The following is a 16,313-nucleotide window of genomic DNA, read 5'->3' as shown; positions in this document are numbered from 1 at the left end:
GAGAGGGTTAGGATGCTTGGTCAGTGAGAGGGTTATGGTGCTCGGTAAGTGAGAATGTTTGGATGCTTAGTAAGTGAGAGGGTTAGGGTGATCGGTCAGTGTGAGTGTTAGTGTGCTCTGTAAGTGAGACGGTTAGGGTCCCCTTTAATGAGAGGCTTAGGGTGCTCGGTAAGTAAGCGAGTTAGTGTGCTCGGTCAGTGCGAGGGTTAGGGTGGTCGGTCAGTGTGAGTGTTAGTGTGTTCGGTCAGTGAGAGGGTTAGGGTGCTCGGTCAGTGAGAGAGTTAGGGTGCTCGGTAGGAGAGAGGGTTAGGGTGCACAGTAAGTGAGCGGGTTAGAGTGCTCGTTAAGTGAGAGAGTTAGGGTGCTCGGTCAGTGAGAGAGTTAGGGTGCTCAGTGAGTGATAGGGTTAGGGTGCTCGGTCTGTGAGAGGGTTAGAGTGCTCAGTAAGTGAGAGGGTTCAGGTGCTCGGTCAGTGAAAATGTTAGGGTGCTCGGTCAGGGCAAAGGTTAGGGTGATCAGTCAGTGAGAGTGTTAGTGTGCTCGGTCAGTGAGAGGGTTAGGGTGATCGGTCAGTGCGAGGGTTAGGGTGGTCGGTCAGTGTGAGTGTGAGCGTGCTCAGTAAGTGAGAGGGTTAGGGTGCTCAGTTAGTGAGAAGGTTAGCGTGCTCAGTGAGTGATAGGGTTAGGGTGCTCGGTCAGGGCGAGGGTTAGGGTGCTCAGTAAGTAAGAAGGTTAGGGTGCTTAGTAAGTGAGAGGGTTAGTGTGCTCGGTCAGTGAGAGGGTTAGTGTGTTCGGTCAGTGAGAGGGTTAGGGCGCGCGGTCAGTGAGAGTGTTAGGGTGCTCGCTCAGTGAGAATGTTGGGGTGCTCGGTCAGGACGAGGATTTGGGTGGTCGGTCAGTGTGAGTGTTAGTGTGCTCAGTAAGTGAGAGTGTTAGGGTGCTTGGTTAGTGAGGGGGTTTAAGGTGCTGAGTCAGTGAGAGGGTTAGGGTGCTCGGTCAGTGAGAGTGTTAGTGTGTTCGGTCAGTGAGAGTGTTAGTGTGTTCGGTCAGTGAGAGGGTGAGGGTGCTCGGTCAGTGAGAGTGTTAGTGTGTTCGGTCAGTGAGAGGGTTAGGGTGCTCGGTCAGTGAGAGGGTTAGTGTGTTCGGTCAGTGAGAGGGTTAGGGCGCTCGGTCAGTGAGAGGGTTAGCGTGCTCGGTCAGTGAGAGGGTTAGGGTGCTCGGTAAGTGAGAATGTTAGTGTGCTCGGTCAGTGAGAGGGTTAGGGCGCTCGGTCAGTGAGAGTGTCAGTGTGCTTGATAAGTGAGAGGGTTAGTGTGTTCAGTCAGTGAGAGGGTTAGTGTGCTCGGTCAGTGTGAGGGTTAGTGTGCTCGGTCAGTGAGAGTGTTAGTGTGCTTAGTCAGTGAGAGGGTTAGAGGGATCGGTCAGTGCGAGGATTAGGGTGCTCAGTAAATGTGAGTGTTAGAGTGCTTGGCCAGTGAGATGGTTAGGGTGCTCAGTCAGTGAGAGGGTAAGGGTGCTCGGTAAGTGAGAGGATTCAGGTGCTTGGTAAGTGAGAGGGTTCGGGTGCTCGGTAAGTGAGTGGGCTCTGGTGCTCGGTAAGTGATAAAGGTTTGGGTGCTTGGTCAGTGAGAGTGTTAGTGTGCTTGATAAGTGAGAGGGTTAGTGTGCTCGGTCAGTGAGAGGGTTAGGGTGATCGGTCAGTGAGAGCTTTATGGTGCTCGGTAAGTGAGAAGTTTCGGACGTTCGGTGAATGGGTGGGTTAGGGTGCTCGGTTAGTGAGAAGGATAGCATGCTCAGTGAGTGATAGGGTTAGGGTACTCGGTCAGTGCGTGGGCTAGTGTGCTCGATAAGTGAGAGGCTTAGGGTGCTTGGTCAGGGTGAGGGTTAGGGTGCTCAGTAAGTGAGAGGGTTGGGGTGCTCGGTAAATGTGAGGGTTAGGGTGCTCGGTCAGTGAGACGGTTAGGGTGCTCGGTAAGTGAGAGGGTTCGGGTGCTCGGTAAGTGATAAAGATTAGGGTGCTCGGTCAGTGAGAGGGTAAGGGTGCTCGGTAAGTGAGAAGATTCAGGTGCTTGGCAAGTGAGAGGGTTCGGGTGCTCGGTAAGTGAGTGGGCTCTGGTGCTCGGTAAGTGATAAAGGTTTGGGTGCTTGGTCAGTGAGAGTGTTAGTGTGCTTGATAAGTGAGAGGGTTAGTGTGCTCGGTAAGTGAGAGGCTTAGGGTGCTTGGTCAGGGTGAGGGTTAGGGTGCTCAGTAAGTGAGAGGGTTTGGGTGCTCAGTAAATGTGAGGGTTAGGGTGCTCAGTCGGTGAGAGGGTTAGGATGCTTAAAAAGTGAGAGAGTTAGGGTGCTCAGTAAATGTGAAGGTTCGGGTGCTCGGTCAGTAAGAGGCTTCGGGTGCTCAGTATGTGAGAGGGTTATGGTGCTCGTTAAGTGAGAGGGTTAGGGTCCTCGGTCAGTGAGAGGGTTAGGGTGCTCGGTCAAGAAGAGGACAAGGGTGCTCAGTAAATGAGAGGGGTTGGGTGCTAGGTAAGTGAGAAAGTTAGTTTGCTTAGTACGTGAGAGGGTTAGGGTGATCGGTCAGTGTGAGTGGTAGTGTGCTCTTTAAGTGAGACGGTTAGGGTCCCCTGTAACTGAGAGTGTTAGGGTGCTCGGTAAGTAAGAGGGTTAGGGTGTTCGGTCAAATAGAGGGTTAGGGTGCTCAGTAAGTGAGACGGTCGGTAAGTGAGAGGGTTAGGGTGCTCAGTAAATGTGAGGGTTAGGGTGCTTGGTCAGTGAGAGGGTTAGGGTGCTCAGTAAGTGAGAGGTTTAGGGTGATCAGTAAGTCAGAGGGTTATGGTGCTGGGGAAGTGAGAAGGCTAGGATTCTCAGAAAGGGAGAGGGTTAGGGTGCCCCCTAAGTGCGAGGGTTAGTGTGCTCGGTAAGGGAGAGGGTTAGGATGCTCGGTCAGGGCGAGGGTTAGGGTGGTCGGTCAGTGTGAGTGTTAGTGTGCTCAATAAGTGAGAGGGTTAGGGTGCTCGGTAGGAAAGAGGGTTAGGGTGCACAGTAAGTGAGAGGGTTAGGATCCTCGGTAAGTGAGAAGTTTCGGGTGCTCGGTCAATGGGTGGGTTAGAGTGCTCAGTTAGTGAGAAGGTTAGCGTGCTCAGTGAGTGATAGGGTTAGGGTGATCCGTCAGTGCGAGGGCTAGGGTGCTCGATCAGTGAGAGGGTTAGGGTGCTTAGTAAGGGAGAGGGCTAGAGTGCTTGGTCACTGAGAGGGTTGGGGAGCTCAGTAAGTTAGAGGGTTAGGGTGCTCGGTAAGTGAGAGGGTGAGGGTGATCAATAAGGGAGAGGGTTAGGATGCTTGGTCAGTGAGAGGGTTACGGTGCTCGGTCAGTGAGAGGGTTAAGTGATCGGTAAGTGAGAGGGTGAGGGTGCTAGGTAAGTGAGAAGGTTAGAGTGCTCGGTCAGTGAGAGCGTTGGGGTGCTCAGTAAGTTAGAGGGTTAGGATGCTTGGTCAGTGAGACGGTTAGGTGATCAGCAAGTGAGAGGCTTTGGGTGCTCGGTCAAGTGAGAGGGTTAGGGTGGTCGATCAGTGAGAGGATTCGGGTGCTCAGTAAGTCAGACTGTTAGGGTGCTCGTTCAGTGAGAGTGTTAGGGTGCTCGGTCAGTGAGAGGGTTAGGGTGCTCGGTCAATGAGAGTGTTAGGGTGCTCAGTCAGAGCGAGGGTTAGGGTGCTCAGTCAGTGAGAGGTTTCGGGTGCTCGGTCAGAGCGAGGGTTAGGGTGCTCAGTCAGGGAGAGGTTTCGGGTGCTCGGTCAGAGCGAGGGTTTAGGGTGCTTGATCAGTGAGAGTGTTAGGGTGCTCAGTAAGGGAGAGGGTTATGTGATCGGTAAGTGAGAGGGTTAGGGTGCTTAGTCGGTGAAAGGGTTTGGATGCTCGGTGAGTGAGAGTGTTTGGGTGCTCAGTAAGTGAGAGGGTTAGGGTGCTCGGTAAGTGAGAACGTTCAGATGATCGGTCAGAGCGAGGTTTAGGCTGGTCGGTCAGTGCGAGGATTAGGGAGCTCAGGCAGTTCGATGGTTCTGGCGTTCAGTCAGTGCGAGGGTTAGGATGCTCGATCAGTGCGGGGGCTAGGGTGCTCAGTAAGTGAAAAGGTTAGGGTGCTTGGTCAGAGAGAGGTTTAGGGTGCTCAGCAAGTGAGAGGGTTAGGGTGTTCAATCAGTGAGAGGGGTAGGGTGCTCAGTCAGTGAGAACTATGGGATGTTCGGTCAGTGAGAGGGTTATGGTGCTCGCTCAATGAGAGGGTTAGGGTGCTCAGCCAGTGAGAGTTTGGATGCACAGTAAGTGAGAGGGTTAGGGTGCTCAGTAAGTGACAGGGTTAGGGTGCTCAGAAATTGAGAAGGTTAGGGTGCTCGGTAAGTGAGAGGGATAGGGTGCTCGGCCAGGGAGAGTGTTGGGTGATCAGTAAGTGAGAGGGTAAGGGTGCTCGGTCAGTGAGAACGTTAAGTTGCTTGGTCAGTGAAAGGGTTAGGGTGCTCAGTAAGTCAGAGGGTTCGGGTGCTCGGTCAGTGAGAGGGTTACGGTGCTCAGTAAGTGAGAATTTTAGGATGTTCAGTCAGTGCGAGGGTTAGGGTGCTCGGTAAGTGAGAGGGTTAGGGTGCTCGGTCAGTGTGAGGGCTAGGGTGCTCGGTCAGTGAGAAGGTTAGGGTGCTCGGTCAGAGCGAGGGTTAGGGCGCTCGGTCAGTGAAAGGATTAGTATGCTCAGTAAGTGAGAGGGTGAGGGTGCTCGGTCAGTGAAAGGATTAGTGTGCTCAGTAAGTGAGAGGGTGAGGGTGCTCGGTCAGTGAGAGGGTTAGGGTGCTCGGTCAGTGACAGGGTTAGGGTGCTCGGTTAGTGAGAGGGTTAGGATGCTCAGTAAGTGAGTAGGTGAGGGTGTTCATTAAGTGAGAGGGTGTTGGGTGCTCAGTAAGTGATAAGGTTAGTGTGCTCGGTTAGTGAGAGGTTAGGATGCTCGTTCAGTGACAGGGTTAGGGTGCTCGGTAAGTGAGATGGTTAGGGTGCTCAGAAAGTGAGAAGGTTAGTGTGCTCGGTCAGTGAGAGGGTTAGGGTGCTTGGTCAGCGAGAGGGTGTTGGGTGCTCGGTCATCTGGAGGGTTTTGTGCTCAGCAGTTGAGAGGGTTAGGGATGTCAGCAAATGAAAGGGTTAGGGTGCTCAGTAAGTGAGAAGGTTAGGGTGCTCGGTCAGTGAGAGGGTTAGGGTGCTCGGTAAGTGAGATGGCTAGGGTGCTCAGTAAGTGAGCAGGTTAGGGTGCTCGGTCAGTGAGAGGGTTAGTGTGCCAGGTAAGTGGTAGATTGTTTAGTGTAGATTTGAGGAGACAAAGACTTTTGTTGAATGGAGTGGTCACTGCTGGGTCAGGTGGTAGTGTCGGTCGAGGGAAGTGGTGTGGGTGAGGGACTGTGATTGTGAGTGTGCTGAGGGTTTGGTTTTGGAGGGATCAGTGGTGAAGTAAAGGCATAGTTTATTAGTTATCCAGGAATTGGACTAGGTGTTTAATCTTCTAATTTTTCTTTCATGACTGTTGAGCTTAAATGAGTTGGAACTCTCTGAAGACTTTGTCATTAGTAAGGTTTTTGGCAGGTTCCAGCCACAGGAGAATGGCTTTTTAGAAAATTCAACTTCCCAGACAATTCCTTCAGATTTAGCTACATTGGGAATTCTCTACATTCCCAATGAACAACGCCAGCCTCCACTGCTCCATGAACTACCTGACCATAAGAAAGGCTGGGTCAACAACAATTCTTTAGAGTTCTTCATTTCAATTTTATTTTGGTGCAATTCTGTTTGGCCCAAATCATGTTACTTTCTCAAAAACATTACCTGTGTAAAAGTCACTCCCATAATTAAAACCTGTCTCAAAAATCAACGTTTAAACAAATATGCAGAGTATGTAATGACGCCCTCGATTAAAAAAGTGGTAAAATACATATATTACAGGGGAAATTACTTTTTGCAGTCAAAACTTTGTCAAGATTGAAATTCAAATATTTTTAGGACAGGTGACCTACCTGGTGAGAAGCACGGCATTATCATGGTGAGCGATTCCATTGTCAGGGATAGCATTTCCGTTACCGTTGCGGGAAAGAATGGATTTCTGCCACTTACAGAAACTATCAAGTGATTTGCCAGCATGGTGATTTATTTCCAAATTTGGCTAAAATGTGAAAATAAAAGACAATATCCTAAATGACCAAATAAATCGAATCTCATATAACATAAAATTTCCGAATTCTAAATGCTACCTTTCAGTGGTATTTTGATTCTATGAAAATGAAATGTTCTAGTAAATGAAATCAGAGTCTTAAACAAAAATGAAACACATTGGTAATTTCTGAAAGTGTTGGGACTCTCACTTGTTAGTTGCCAAGCAGGAGAACAGCGCAGGACATCTCTTTTTGGGAATGCCCCAAAATGAAGTCCCAGTGAGTCTCCCATCTAGAAAGCTACACACTGTCTCCAACACCTAAGCTTTTTTTTGTTGGGGGGGGGGGGGGTGCTGCAGAGAGAGGCCAGTACTTCCTTATTACTGAGCAACATCACGAGGAAGACGATGGATGAGATGTAAAATCATCATGGACTAGCACAGGTGAGCTATCTTGGGAGTGCGGGGGTGCAGGTTGCAAGTGGTCACAGGGCTGGGTTATGGACGAGTGGAAAAAGCTTTATAAAATCATTTAAACTTGTCAGGAAGAGCAGCAGAGAAAGCACGAGGGACTCTCCATGTTGTTAAAAAGTATGTGAACAATCACTCAGAAATTGGGAAAAAGGCATAAAATAACACTAGCAGGAGGAAACACTAGCAGTAGAAATAGGAGGATAATTCTCATGTATTTAGAAGTTTATAAGACAATTAACAAAAATTAAGGAAAAAATTAAATCAGAAGAGATCTTAGAAACCTTCATGAAGACAACCTCTTAACAGTACAGCTTCATTTTTTTTTAGGATGCAACTAAAAAAAATACCATCCTGAAGATTCAACATTTATATTACTGAGCTGAATGTATAGTTTAAAACTCTCAACAGCTAAATTATCTGCACAAAAAAATTTAGAAATCTTACACCAGCTTTCAAGGCAATCATTGAACTTGGAGAAATAACAATACTAAATGCAATACAATGGAGGAAAAAATACTTCTAAGAATATTAGGAGTCACAAATACTTTAGAAATGAATTTAAATTAAACTTTATGTAAGTGACAATTCATGTAATATAGAATTGTAATAAACAAACACATAGATCTAGATACCATCTATCAAATGCTCAGAAAATGAACAGGAAATGACATCACCACAAACCCCAGGAACCCCATCCAGGACAAACATATAAATAGAAAGCAGGAGACAACAGCTTCGCTTCACTTGGAGGTCACCACTGATGATGTTACCTAGCTAGGTAATGAAACATCTGGATATCAACCCTACAGCTCAGCGAGCAAACCTATACCCTAAACCTCAACCTGAGCTAAAAACCTCCACAAACCTTGCAAAAATATAGAATTGTATCAGGATTACAGCAGAATCCCAGAGAACAAAAGAGCTAATTTCTTTATTCTGTAAATCTGATAGTTGATCATGCTTTTAAGATGGGGCAGAATGCAAAAGAGACAATATTATCGAAACAATTTTCCATGGACATTAAGTACCAACTGTATAACATTAACAGCAGGACTTAATAGAAGCATACAACTTCATAGAGAACCTGTTGACAACTTTATCATTGTTTACACATTTTCAGAATGTTGTGATTATGATACTTTACAACTGGTACTAATTCACAACAGAATTGTTGTTAATTTTCTAATCTATTGGTTTCAGATATATTGATAGAAAAGAGTACCTCACACTGGAAAGTGCTATTCAAATAGCGTTACAAGCTAAAATCTATAAACAGCTTCAGTAAATGATTGTTACAATAAATCAACCAAGCTTAAAGAAGTTCACCAAAATTTGTCAACACCTAAGAATCACATGATAGATCAACTAAAAAAAAAGTTAAATCATGTGATGCTAGAGCTTACTATTCCAGATGGGGAATTAATAAGTCAAAGAGTCATCATATCCAGCTTGATTATGTCAATGCAACTTCACTGCAAGAAAAGGGAACATAACTACGGAGTGTTCAAACCTTAAAAAAAAACTATTGAACTATAGAACCCATCATGCTTATTTGCCATAAAGAAGCCAATATCTTACTTCAAACACCTTGGGAAGAAAATACAGAATACCAAGACATATTTCCATTAGAATGCACATTATATGAGGATATGCCACCGTTGAGAGATACAAATTAATTTTTTCTAGAGGTAAGAGGAGACAACATCTGAAGCAGGTTTGACACAGGCAAGCCAGGCAGCAGCCTTCATGAAGGGCTTATGCCCGAAATGTCGATTCTCCTGCTCCTCAGGTGCTCCCTGGCCTGCTATGCTTTTCAAGTGCCACACCTTTCGACTCTGATCTCCAGCATCACTTTCTCCTTCACACAGACATCAAACCAACTTCCACATTAGCATTGGAGTGAATATTACTCTTAAATCTGAAACAATCTCTTGGTTGAGGAGAATGAAACTTCAACCTTCTGATAGAGAACTGCATGGTGCAGGCAGAGTACAATTGAACACGAAATGTATGTTGTGAGTCTTCTTAAAATACATAGACCAATACTGTATTGAACAGGAATACTTGATCAAAAGCAACACGTCTTACTTCTGAGCAGAAAACCAAGCATCATTCTTAAATTTCTACAGTATGCTAGCACAGAAGCCAAATCATCAACAAAATGTTACTTATTAAGAAGACTTCATAGATCGCAGAAGAATGCTCAGAGAACCAAACAGAACAATCATACCATTTGACATTAATTACTTTAACATATGATAACAATTCAGCACAGAGATCAGAAGAGACTACTGATTTCACACATTTGGAGGAATGGTGGTCTTCCAACCACTGAATCTTCAAAATCTGATCATCCATTAACTTTGACATTACAACTATCAGAAACTGGTAGCGGAGTCTTGTTACAGTCAACTCAAAATGCTTAAAAGAAGCAGTACCAGAACCAGTCAGTCAGCTTCACTGTCTTTGATAGAATCTGATAAAATTATGTTATCCAAAGGAATATGATCAAGAATAGAAAAACCACATGCATATACATCTTGATACAGTAAGCAAATTAGAAGTTTACTTCTTTCACAAGCTCAACTACCTTCTCTGACATGGTTTCATAATGGTACTCAAAGGGAAAGAAAAATTCAACAACACCAATGCCAGAGAACAAATTTAGAAAAGAGAATGTCAAAAACCAAAGATCCACCAAAATTCGTTTTCTGTATTTTTGTAAGATGAGTAAGACATATTTAGAATCACTGGCCCTATATCCTTCAGTTCTGAAAACGGGACATGATTCTGGGAGTTAGAGTGATAGCTCACGAGCAAAGATCAACTATAGGACAAAAATAAACTCACCTTGGATCTTATCAAAATACATCAGATGAGCTATGGGCACTTGTTCTCCTTCTAACTGCATGGAATGTTCTAATCAGTCATAATTTTATTAAATGGCAGAGCAAGAAGCCAGATAGTCTACTCTTGCTGCCTATTCATACGTCCACTTAAGTTTCTTGCTGCTTTTTAAGCAGATTCCAGTGGTTAGTTTATAGACCATCAGTTAGGTCATTCAAGACCTATAAATAGTATTGTGGTTCAGCTAGATCAAACAAATTTAGGAGTCTGGGTCTGAAGTTTGTTTGAGTTCAGTGTTTCAGTAATCCTTCATGCTGTTTGGGAATGGCCCACTGAATTGTTAAATTATAATTTAGTTTAGGCCCATTTATTTGGCATAACAATGTGTTGTTGATAGGCGAACATGTAAAAATGCATGAGGCATGATTTTAACTTACTCAAAAACCATTTATTTGTACAGAGATATCTGGCTGAAAATTGATAATCAGGATAATTTCCAGATCCTACCTGCTATAAAGACTGCAAAACTGCATCGAGAAAAAGGAAAGAGATTTTCTTTTTGCTTAAAGGAGTGCTCATAGCTTGAAAACTTCAGTTTTAAGTCCACAGATATCCTGATTGAATTTGGGATGCACAAGACAATATTTACAAGAGAAAGGAGTTAGTTCAGAAAAGTTAGAATACATGTTATCTCAGTGTAAGGGTTTAAGTTTGAAAGTGTTTGGTTAGAATGCTGAAGGGATTACTTGAAGCTGAGAAAATCTAATCTCAGCTTTTTAAAGTCAAGGATGAGGTTATCAGATTCTCATGAGTGGGAGTTGAAGGCAACAGTTTATGAGCCATATGGATAAGATAGAAATGGAAATTCTTGCTGATGTCTGAGTACTGTCAAAGAATATGATTGGGATAGATGGATTGACATATTTTTACTGTATTTTGGAATTTTTACAATCATACTATATTTAAATAGCTTGGCTTATTCTATTTTATGCATGCCTTTCCTGTGTAATCAGCTTCTGTTTTACTGTTAAAACCAGTTGTGAAACATTGTGTGTGTGCATGTTAGTGAAAGACTACCTCGTTGAATAAAAGAAAAGCATAATATGATCTATCAAGTCAATTTCAGTCTGGGATCTGACTTTTTCAGTAAAAACATCAGCTGGGATTATAACACTACTTACCCACAGACTGCTGCATCCTTCCTACTCTTTTAAATAAACCTTACACAAGTTTTACAGTATCTGGTGGGCACTGTAACAAAAGCTAAAATTAAACAAACAGTCAATGAAAACTTAAAGAACTCAAACAGAAACTTAGGTCTAATTACAAAGACTAGAGATGACACATCTGCAACCATCAGGACCTTGCACTACACTCCATTTTCTTATTCAAAGGCTATGTGATATCATCAAATTAGGTGGAGCTCAATACATCTTCATCATTAACTCTTTCAGGACCATTACTTACAAAATATCTCCAAGTGTCTTGTTCCCCCAGAGTTAACATTTATATTTTTGGGCATGTAACTACTTCTTTATTTACCAATGTGCCATCTCCTCTCCAAGTGTCTGACCTCACAAAATCAGGGAATCTAGTGGTTTTAACAATTCTTCCACAATGGTTCTGTTGTGTTTTGCTATTCTTTTGCTAGAGGACTATTTAGTGTGACTCTAATTCTCTTTAAATCATTGGAATCATTGGAAAATCTGGCCTTTGTGTGGAGCCACAGGAGATGGGGGAGGTACAAAACGAGTATTTTGCATCAGTATTTACTGTGGAAAAGGACATCGAAGATATAGAATATAGGGAGATAGATGGTGACATTTTGAAAAATGTCCATATTACAGAGGAGAATGTGCTGGATGTCTTGAAATGCATAAAAGTGGATAAATCCCCAGGACCTGATCAGGTGTACCCTAGAACTCTGTGGGAAGCTAGGAAAGTGATTACTGGTCCTCTTGCTGAGATACTTTTTTTTTAGATTAGACTTACAGTGTGGAAACAGGCCCTTCGGCCCAACAAGTCCACACCGACCCGCCGAAGCGCAACCCACCCATACCCGTACATTTACCCCTTACCTAACACTACGGACAATTTAGCTTCGCCAATTCACCTGACCCGCACATCTTTGGACTGTGGGAGGAAACCGGAGCACCCGGAGGAAACCCACGCAGACACAGGGAGAACGTGCAAACTCCACACAGTCAGTCGCCTGAGTCGGGAATTGAACCCGGGTCTACAGGCGCTGTGAGGCAGCAGTGCTAACCACTGTGCCACCGTGCCGCCCACTTGTATCATCGATAGTCACAGGTGAGGTGCTGGAAGGCTGGAGGTCAGCTAATGTGGTGCCACTGTTCAAGAAAGGTGGTAAGGACAAGCTACAGAATGATAGACCAGTGAGCCTGACGTCAGTGATGGGCATGTTGTTGGAGGGAATCCTGAAGAACAGGATATACATGTATTTGGAAAGGCAAGGACTGATTAGGGATAGTTAACAGGCCTTTGTGCATTGGAAATCATGTCTCACAAACTTGTTTGAGTTTTTTGAAGAAGTAACAAAGAGGATTGATGAGGGCAGAGCAGTAGATGTGATTTATATAGACTTCAGTAAGGCGTTCAACAAGGTTCCCCATGGGAGACTGATAAGCAAGGTTAGATCTCATGGAATACAGGGAGAACTAACCATTTGGATACAGAACTGGCTCAAAGGTAGAAGGCAGAGGATGGTGGTGGAGGGTTGTTTTTCAGACTGGAGGCCTGTGGCCAGTGGAGTGCCACAAGGATCGGTGCTGGGTCCTCTACTTTTCATCATTTATATAAATGATTTGGATGTGAGTGTAGGAGGTATAGTTAGTAAGTTTGCAGATGACACCAAAATTGGAAGTGTAGTGGACAGCGAAGAAGGTTATCTCAGGTTACAACGAGAGTTTGGTCAGATGGGCCAATGGGCAGGAGTGGCAGATGGAGTTTAATTTAGATAAATGTGAGATGCTACATTTTGGGAAAGCAAATCTTAGCAGGGCTTATACACTTAATGGTAAGGTCCTCAGGAGTGTTACTGAACAAAGAGACCTTGGAGTGCAGGTTCATAGCTCCTTGAAAGTGGAGTCTCAAGTAGATAGGATAGTGAAGAAGGCATTTGATATGCTTTCCTTTATCGGTCAGAGTACTGAGTACAGGAGTTGGGAGGTCACGTTGCGGCTGTACAGGACATTGGTTACGCAACTGTTGGAATATTGCATGCAATTCTGGTCTCCTGCCTATCGGAAAGATGCTGTGAAACTTGAAAGGGTTCAGAAAAGATTTACAAGAATGTTGGCATGATTGGAGGATTTGAGCTATAAGGAGAGGTTGAATAGGTTAGGGCTGTTTTTCCTGGAGCGTCAGAGGCTGAAGGGTGACCTTATAGTGGTTTATAAAATCATGAGGGGCATGGATAGGATAAATAGACAAAGCCTTTTCCCTGGGGTGGGGGAGCCGAGAACTAGCGGGCATAGGTTTAGAGTGAGAGGGGAAAGATATAAAGAGACCTACGGGGCAAAATTTTCTCGCAGAGGATGGTGCATGTATGGAATGAGCTGCCAGAGGAAGTGGTGAAGGCTGGTACAAGTACAACATTTAAAAGGAATCTGGATGGGTATATGAATAGGAAGAGTTTGGAGGGATATGGGCCAGGTGGTGGCAGGTGGGACTACATTGGGTTGGAATAACTGGTTGGGTATGGACAGGTTGGATCAAAGGGTCTGTTTCCATGCTGTACATCTCTATGACTCTGTGACTCTAAGTCCTTCATGAAAGATTGTGTTCCCACTAAACCCATTCGTAGGTCCATTACCTTAATTGGAGGACCTTTAACCTTGTGAATGTTCACATTGGAAGTCGGATGCATTGTTACAACAAATACTTTTTTGTAGTAACCTGGATTTTAGGACCATGCAATTGCTTTTCAATTTGAATGGACACACTCTTTTTTTGTGGATATGCAGACAGGGCAATTTCTTCTTTGTGACTGTGTCCTGGGTCTGTGCACATTAAGATAACATTCACCTGAATTTGGCATCAAGGAACCCTAGCAATATTGGAGTCTGTGGGAATGAGGGGGGAAACTCTCTGCTAGTTGGAACCATACCTGGCACAAAAGAAGATGGCTGGGGCTGTTGGATGTCAGTCATCGCACATCTGGGACATTATAACAGGAGTTCCTCAGGATAGGTCAATCCTCAGCTGCTTCAACAATGACTTTCCTTTGATCAGAAGTAGGGATGGTTGCTGAAGATTATGTTAAGTTCAGCCCCACTCATGACTCTCAGACACTGAAATAATCCATATCCAAATGCAGCAAGTCCTGGACAATATCTAGGTTTGGGGTGGCAGGTAGCAAGTAGCATTCATGCCACACAAATGCTATCTTCAATAGGAGAGAATCTAGCATTGCTCCTTGAAACTCAATGACATTACCATTGCTAAGTCCCTCACTTTCAACATCCTAAGGGGTTACCATTGACTGGAAGCTAAGTTGGGACTAGCTGTATGAATACCATGACTACAAAGCAGGTCAGAGGCTAGAAATTCTGCTGAGAGTTACTTGCCTCTTGTCTCCTCAAAGCCTATTTAAAAGGCTAAAAATCACACAACACCAGGTTATAATCCAACAGGTTTAATTGGAAGCACACTAGCTTTCGGAGCGATGCTCCTTCATCAGGTGATTGTCCTGTTGGACTATAACCTGGTGTTGTGTGATTTTTAACTTTGTACACCCCAGTCCAACACCGGCATCTCCAAACCATATTTAAAAGGCAAAAGTCAGGAGTGCGCTGTATAATCCCACTTGCCTGGATGAGTGCAGCTCCAACGACTCACAAGAAGCCTGACACCATTCAGAACAAAGCAGCCTGCTTGATTGGCACGACATCCACAAACATTCTTCCACACTTTCTCTAACACCAAAGCTCAGGAGCAACATTTATCATCTAGATGATGCACTGCAGAAATTCAGCAATGCTTGCTAGTCAGCACCTAGTTATACTGCTCTAACGCAATTTGAAAATGGCTGCGACAGCAGAGTAGGGAGTGTTAGGGCTCTGGAGCTTGTATGCTGCAGGCCTGCTATATCCTTCTGTCTATCTCTCTCTCCTTTCCTGTCTTTTTCTTTCTCTTCTGACATCATGGGGAAGCCAGAACATTGTCAGCAATAGTGGAGGCAGTGCCTGGATTGAGGACTCACTTCGGTAGGCCCAGAGCCTGGACTTGGGAACTCAGTGGGCTTTTAACTGCAGCGGAACTTTGTGCCTGAAGCAGGGCTGCATCTGTTGTGCAATATAAGAACTGGAGACAAGGCCTAGCGTGGACTGGAGGCGAGGTCCGATCTGGACTGGAGGTGAGGCCCCAGCGCGATCAGGAGGGGAGGGCCCAGTGTGGACTGGCGAAGAGGCCCCAGCATAGACTGGAGGCAAGGCCTAGTGTGGTCTGGAGATGAGGTCCCAGCATGGACTGGAGGTGAGGCCCCAGCATGGACTGGAGGTGAGGCCCCCAGTGTGGATTGGCGAGGATGCCCAGCATAGACTGGAGGGGAGGACCCAGCACAGACTGGAGGGAAGGCCCCAGTGCTGACTGGAGGGAAGGCCCCAGTGCTGACTGGAGGGAAGGCCCCAGTGCTGACTGGAGGGAAGGTCCCAGTGCAGACTGGAGGAGAGGACCCAGTGTGGACTGGAGGAGAGGTCCAGTGCAAACTAGAGGGGAGATCCCAGTGCAGACTGGAGGGGAGATCTCAACACGGACTGGAGGGGAGGACCCAACATGGACTGGAGGAGACGTCCCAGCGTGGACTAGAGGAGAGGTCCCAGCGTGGACTGGAGGGAACGTCTCAGCGCGGACTGGAGGAGACATCCCAGCGTGGACTGGAGGGAACGTCTCAGCGCGGACTGGAGGAGACGTCCCAGTGTGGACTGGAGGGGATGTCCCAGCACGGACTGGAAGGGATGTCCCAGTGCAAACTGGAGGGGACGTCCCAGCGTGGACTGGAGGGGATGTCCCAGCATGGACTGGAGAGGAGGCCCCAGTGCAGACTGGAGGAGAGGTCCCAGCTTGGACTGGAGGGGAGTCCCCAATGCATACTGGAGGAGAGGTCCCAGCATGGAATGGAGGGGAGGTCCCAGCACAGACTGGAGGGGAGTCCCCAATGCATACTGGAGGAGAGGTCCCAGCATGGAATGGAGGGGAGGTCCCAGCACAGACTGGAGGAGAGGTCACAGCATGGACTGGAGGGAAGGCCCCAGTGCAGACTGGAGGGGAGATCTCAGTATAGACTGCTTGAAAGACTGTAATGCTGAACTTCTTATTTCTTTATTTTTCTAATTTAATGCTAAGATTTTGTATGTAAGACAGTGCTATAAGTGGTGACATTTCAAACTTTTCACTGCACACATATGACAATAAGCCTAATTCTAATTTGAACCTAGAAGGACCAGGGCAACAGCTACATGGGAACACCAGCAAGTTCCCCTCTAAGCCACTCACCATCCTGACTGAAGAACAAGGCAACATAAGCAATAGGAGAAGTAGGCCGCTGAGCCACTCAGGCCTGCTCCATCAATCATCAAGATCATGGTCGGTCAACCTTAGGCCTCAACCTCTCATTCGTGCCAGTGACTTTGAAATTTATCACTGTTCTTTCACTGACGTTGAGTTAAAGTCTTGGAGCTCCTACACTAATAGCATTGTGGATGAACCTACACCAAAAGGATTGAGCCCTTCAAGAAGGCAACTCACAGCTCCCTGTTCAAAGGCAATTAATGACGGGCAATAAGTGCTAACAGAGTCAGCA

At 45.6% G+C, this 16,313-nt stretch overlaps 1 protein-coding gene across 1 annotated transcript in view; it reads right to left on the bottom strand.

Moving 5' to 3' along the window:
- LOC132828835 (A disintegrin and metalloproteinase with thrombospondin motifs 6-like) overlaps positions 1-16,313 on the bottom strand; it is a 160,290-nt gene that overhangs the window by 97,477 nt on the left and 46,500 nt on the right. Inside the window, exon 7 of the mRNA XM_060845994.1 lies at positions 6,036-6,181. Within this exon, the coding sequence (XP_060701977.1) occupies positions 6,036-6,181 (146 nt within the window). The remainder of the gene's footprint in view (positions 1-6,035; positions 6,182-16,313) is intronic.

Source organism: Hemiscyllium ocellatum, chromosome 28 (genome assembly GCF_020745735.1).
Source record: "Hemiscyllium ocellatum isolate sHemOce1 chromosome 28, sHemOce1.pat.X.cur, whole genome shotgun sequence".
In the NCBI taxonomy this organism is placed as follows: Eukaryota; Metazoa; Chordata; class Chondrichthyes; order Orectolobiformes; family Hemiscylliidae; genus Hemiscyllium; species Hemiscyllium ocellatum.
Note: the sequence above shows the minus strand (reverse complement) of the source record. Positions and strands in the feature narration are given on the sequence as shown.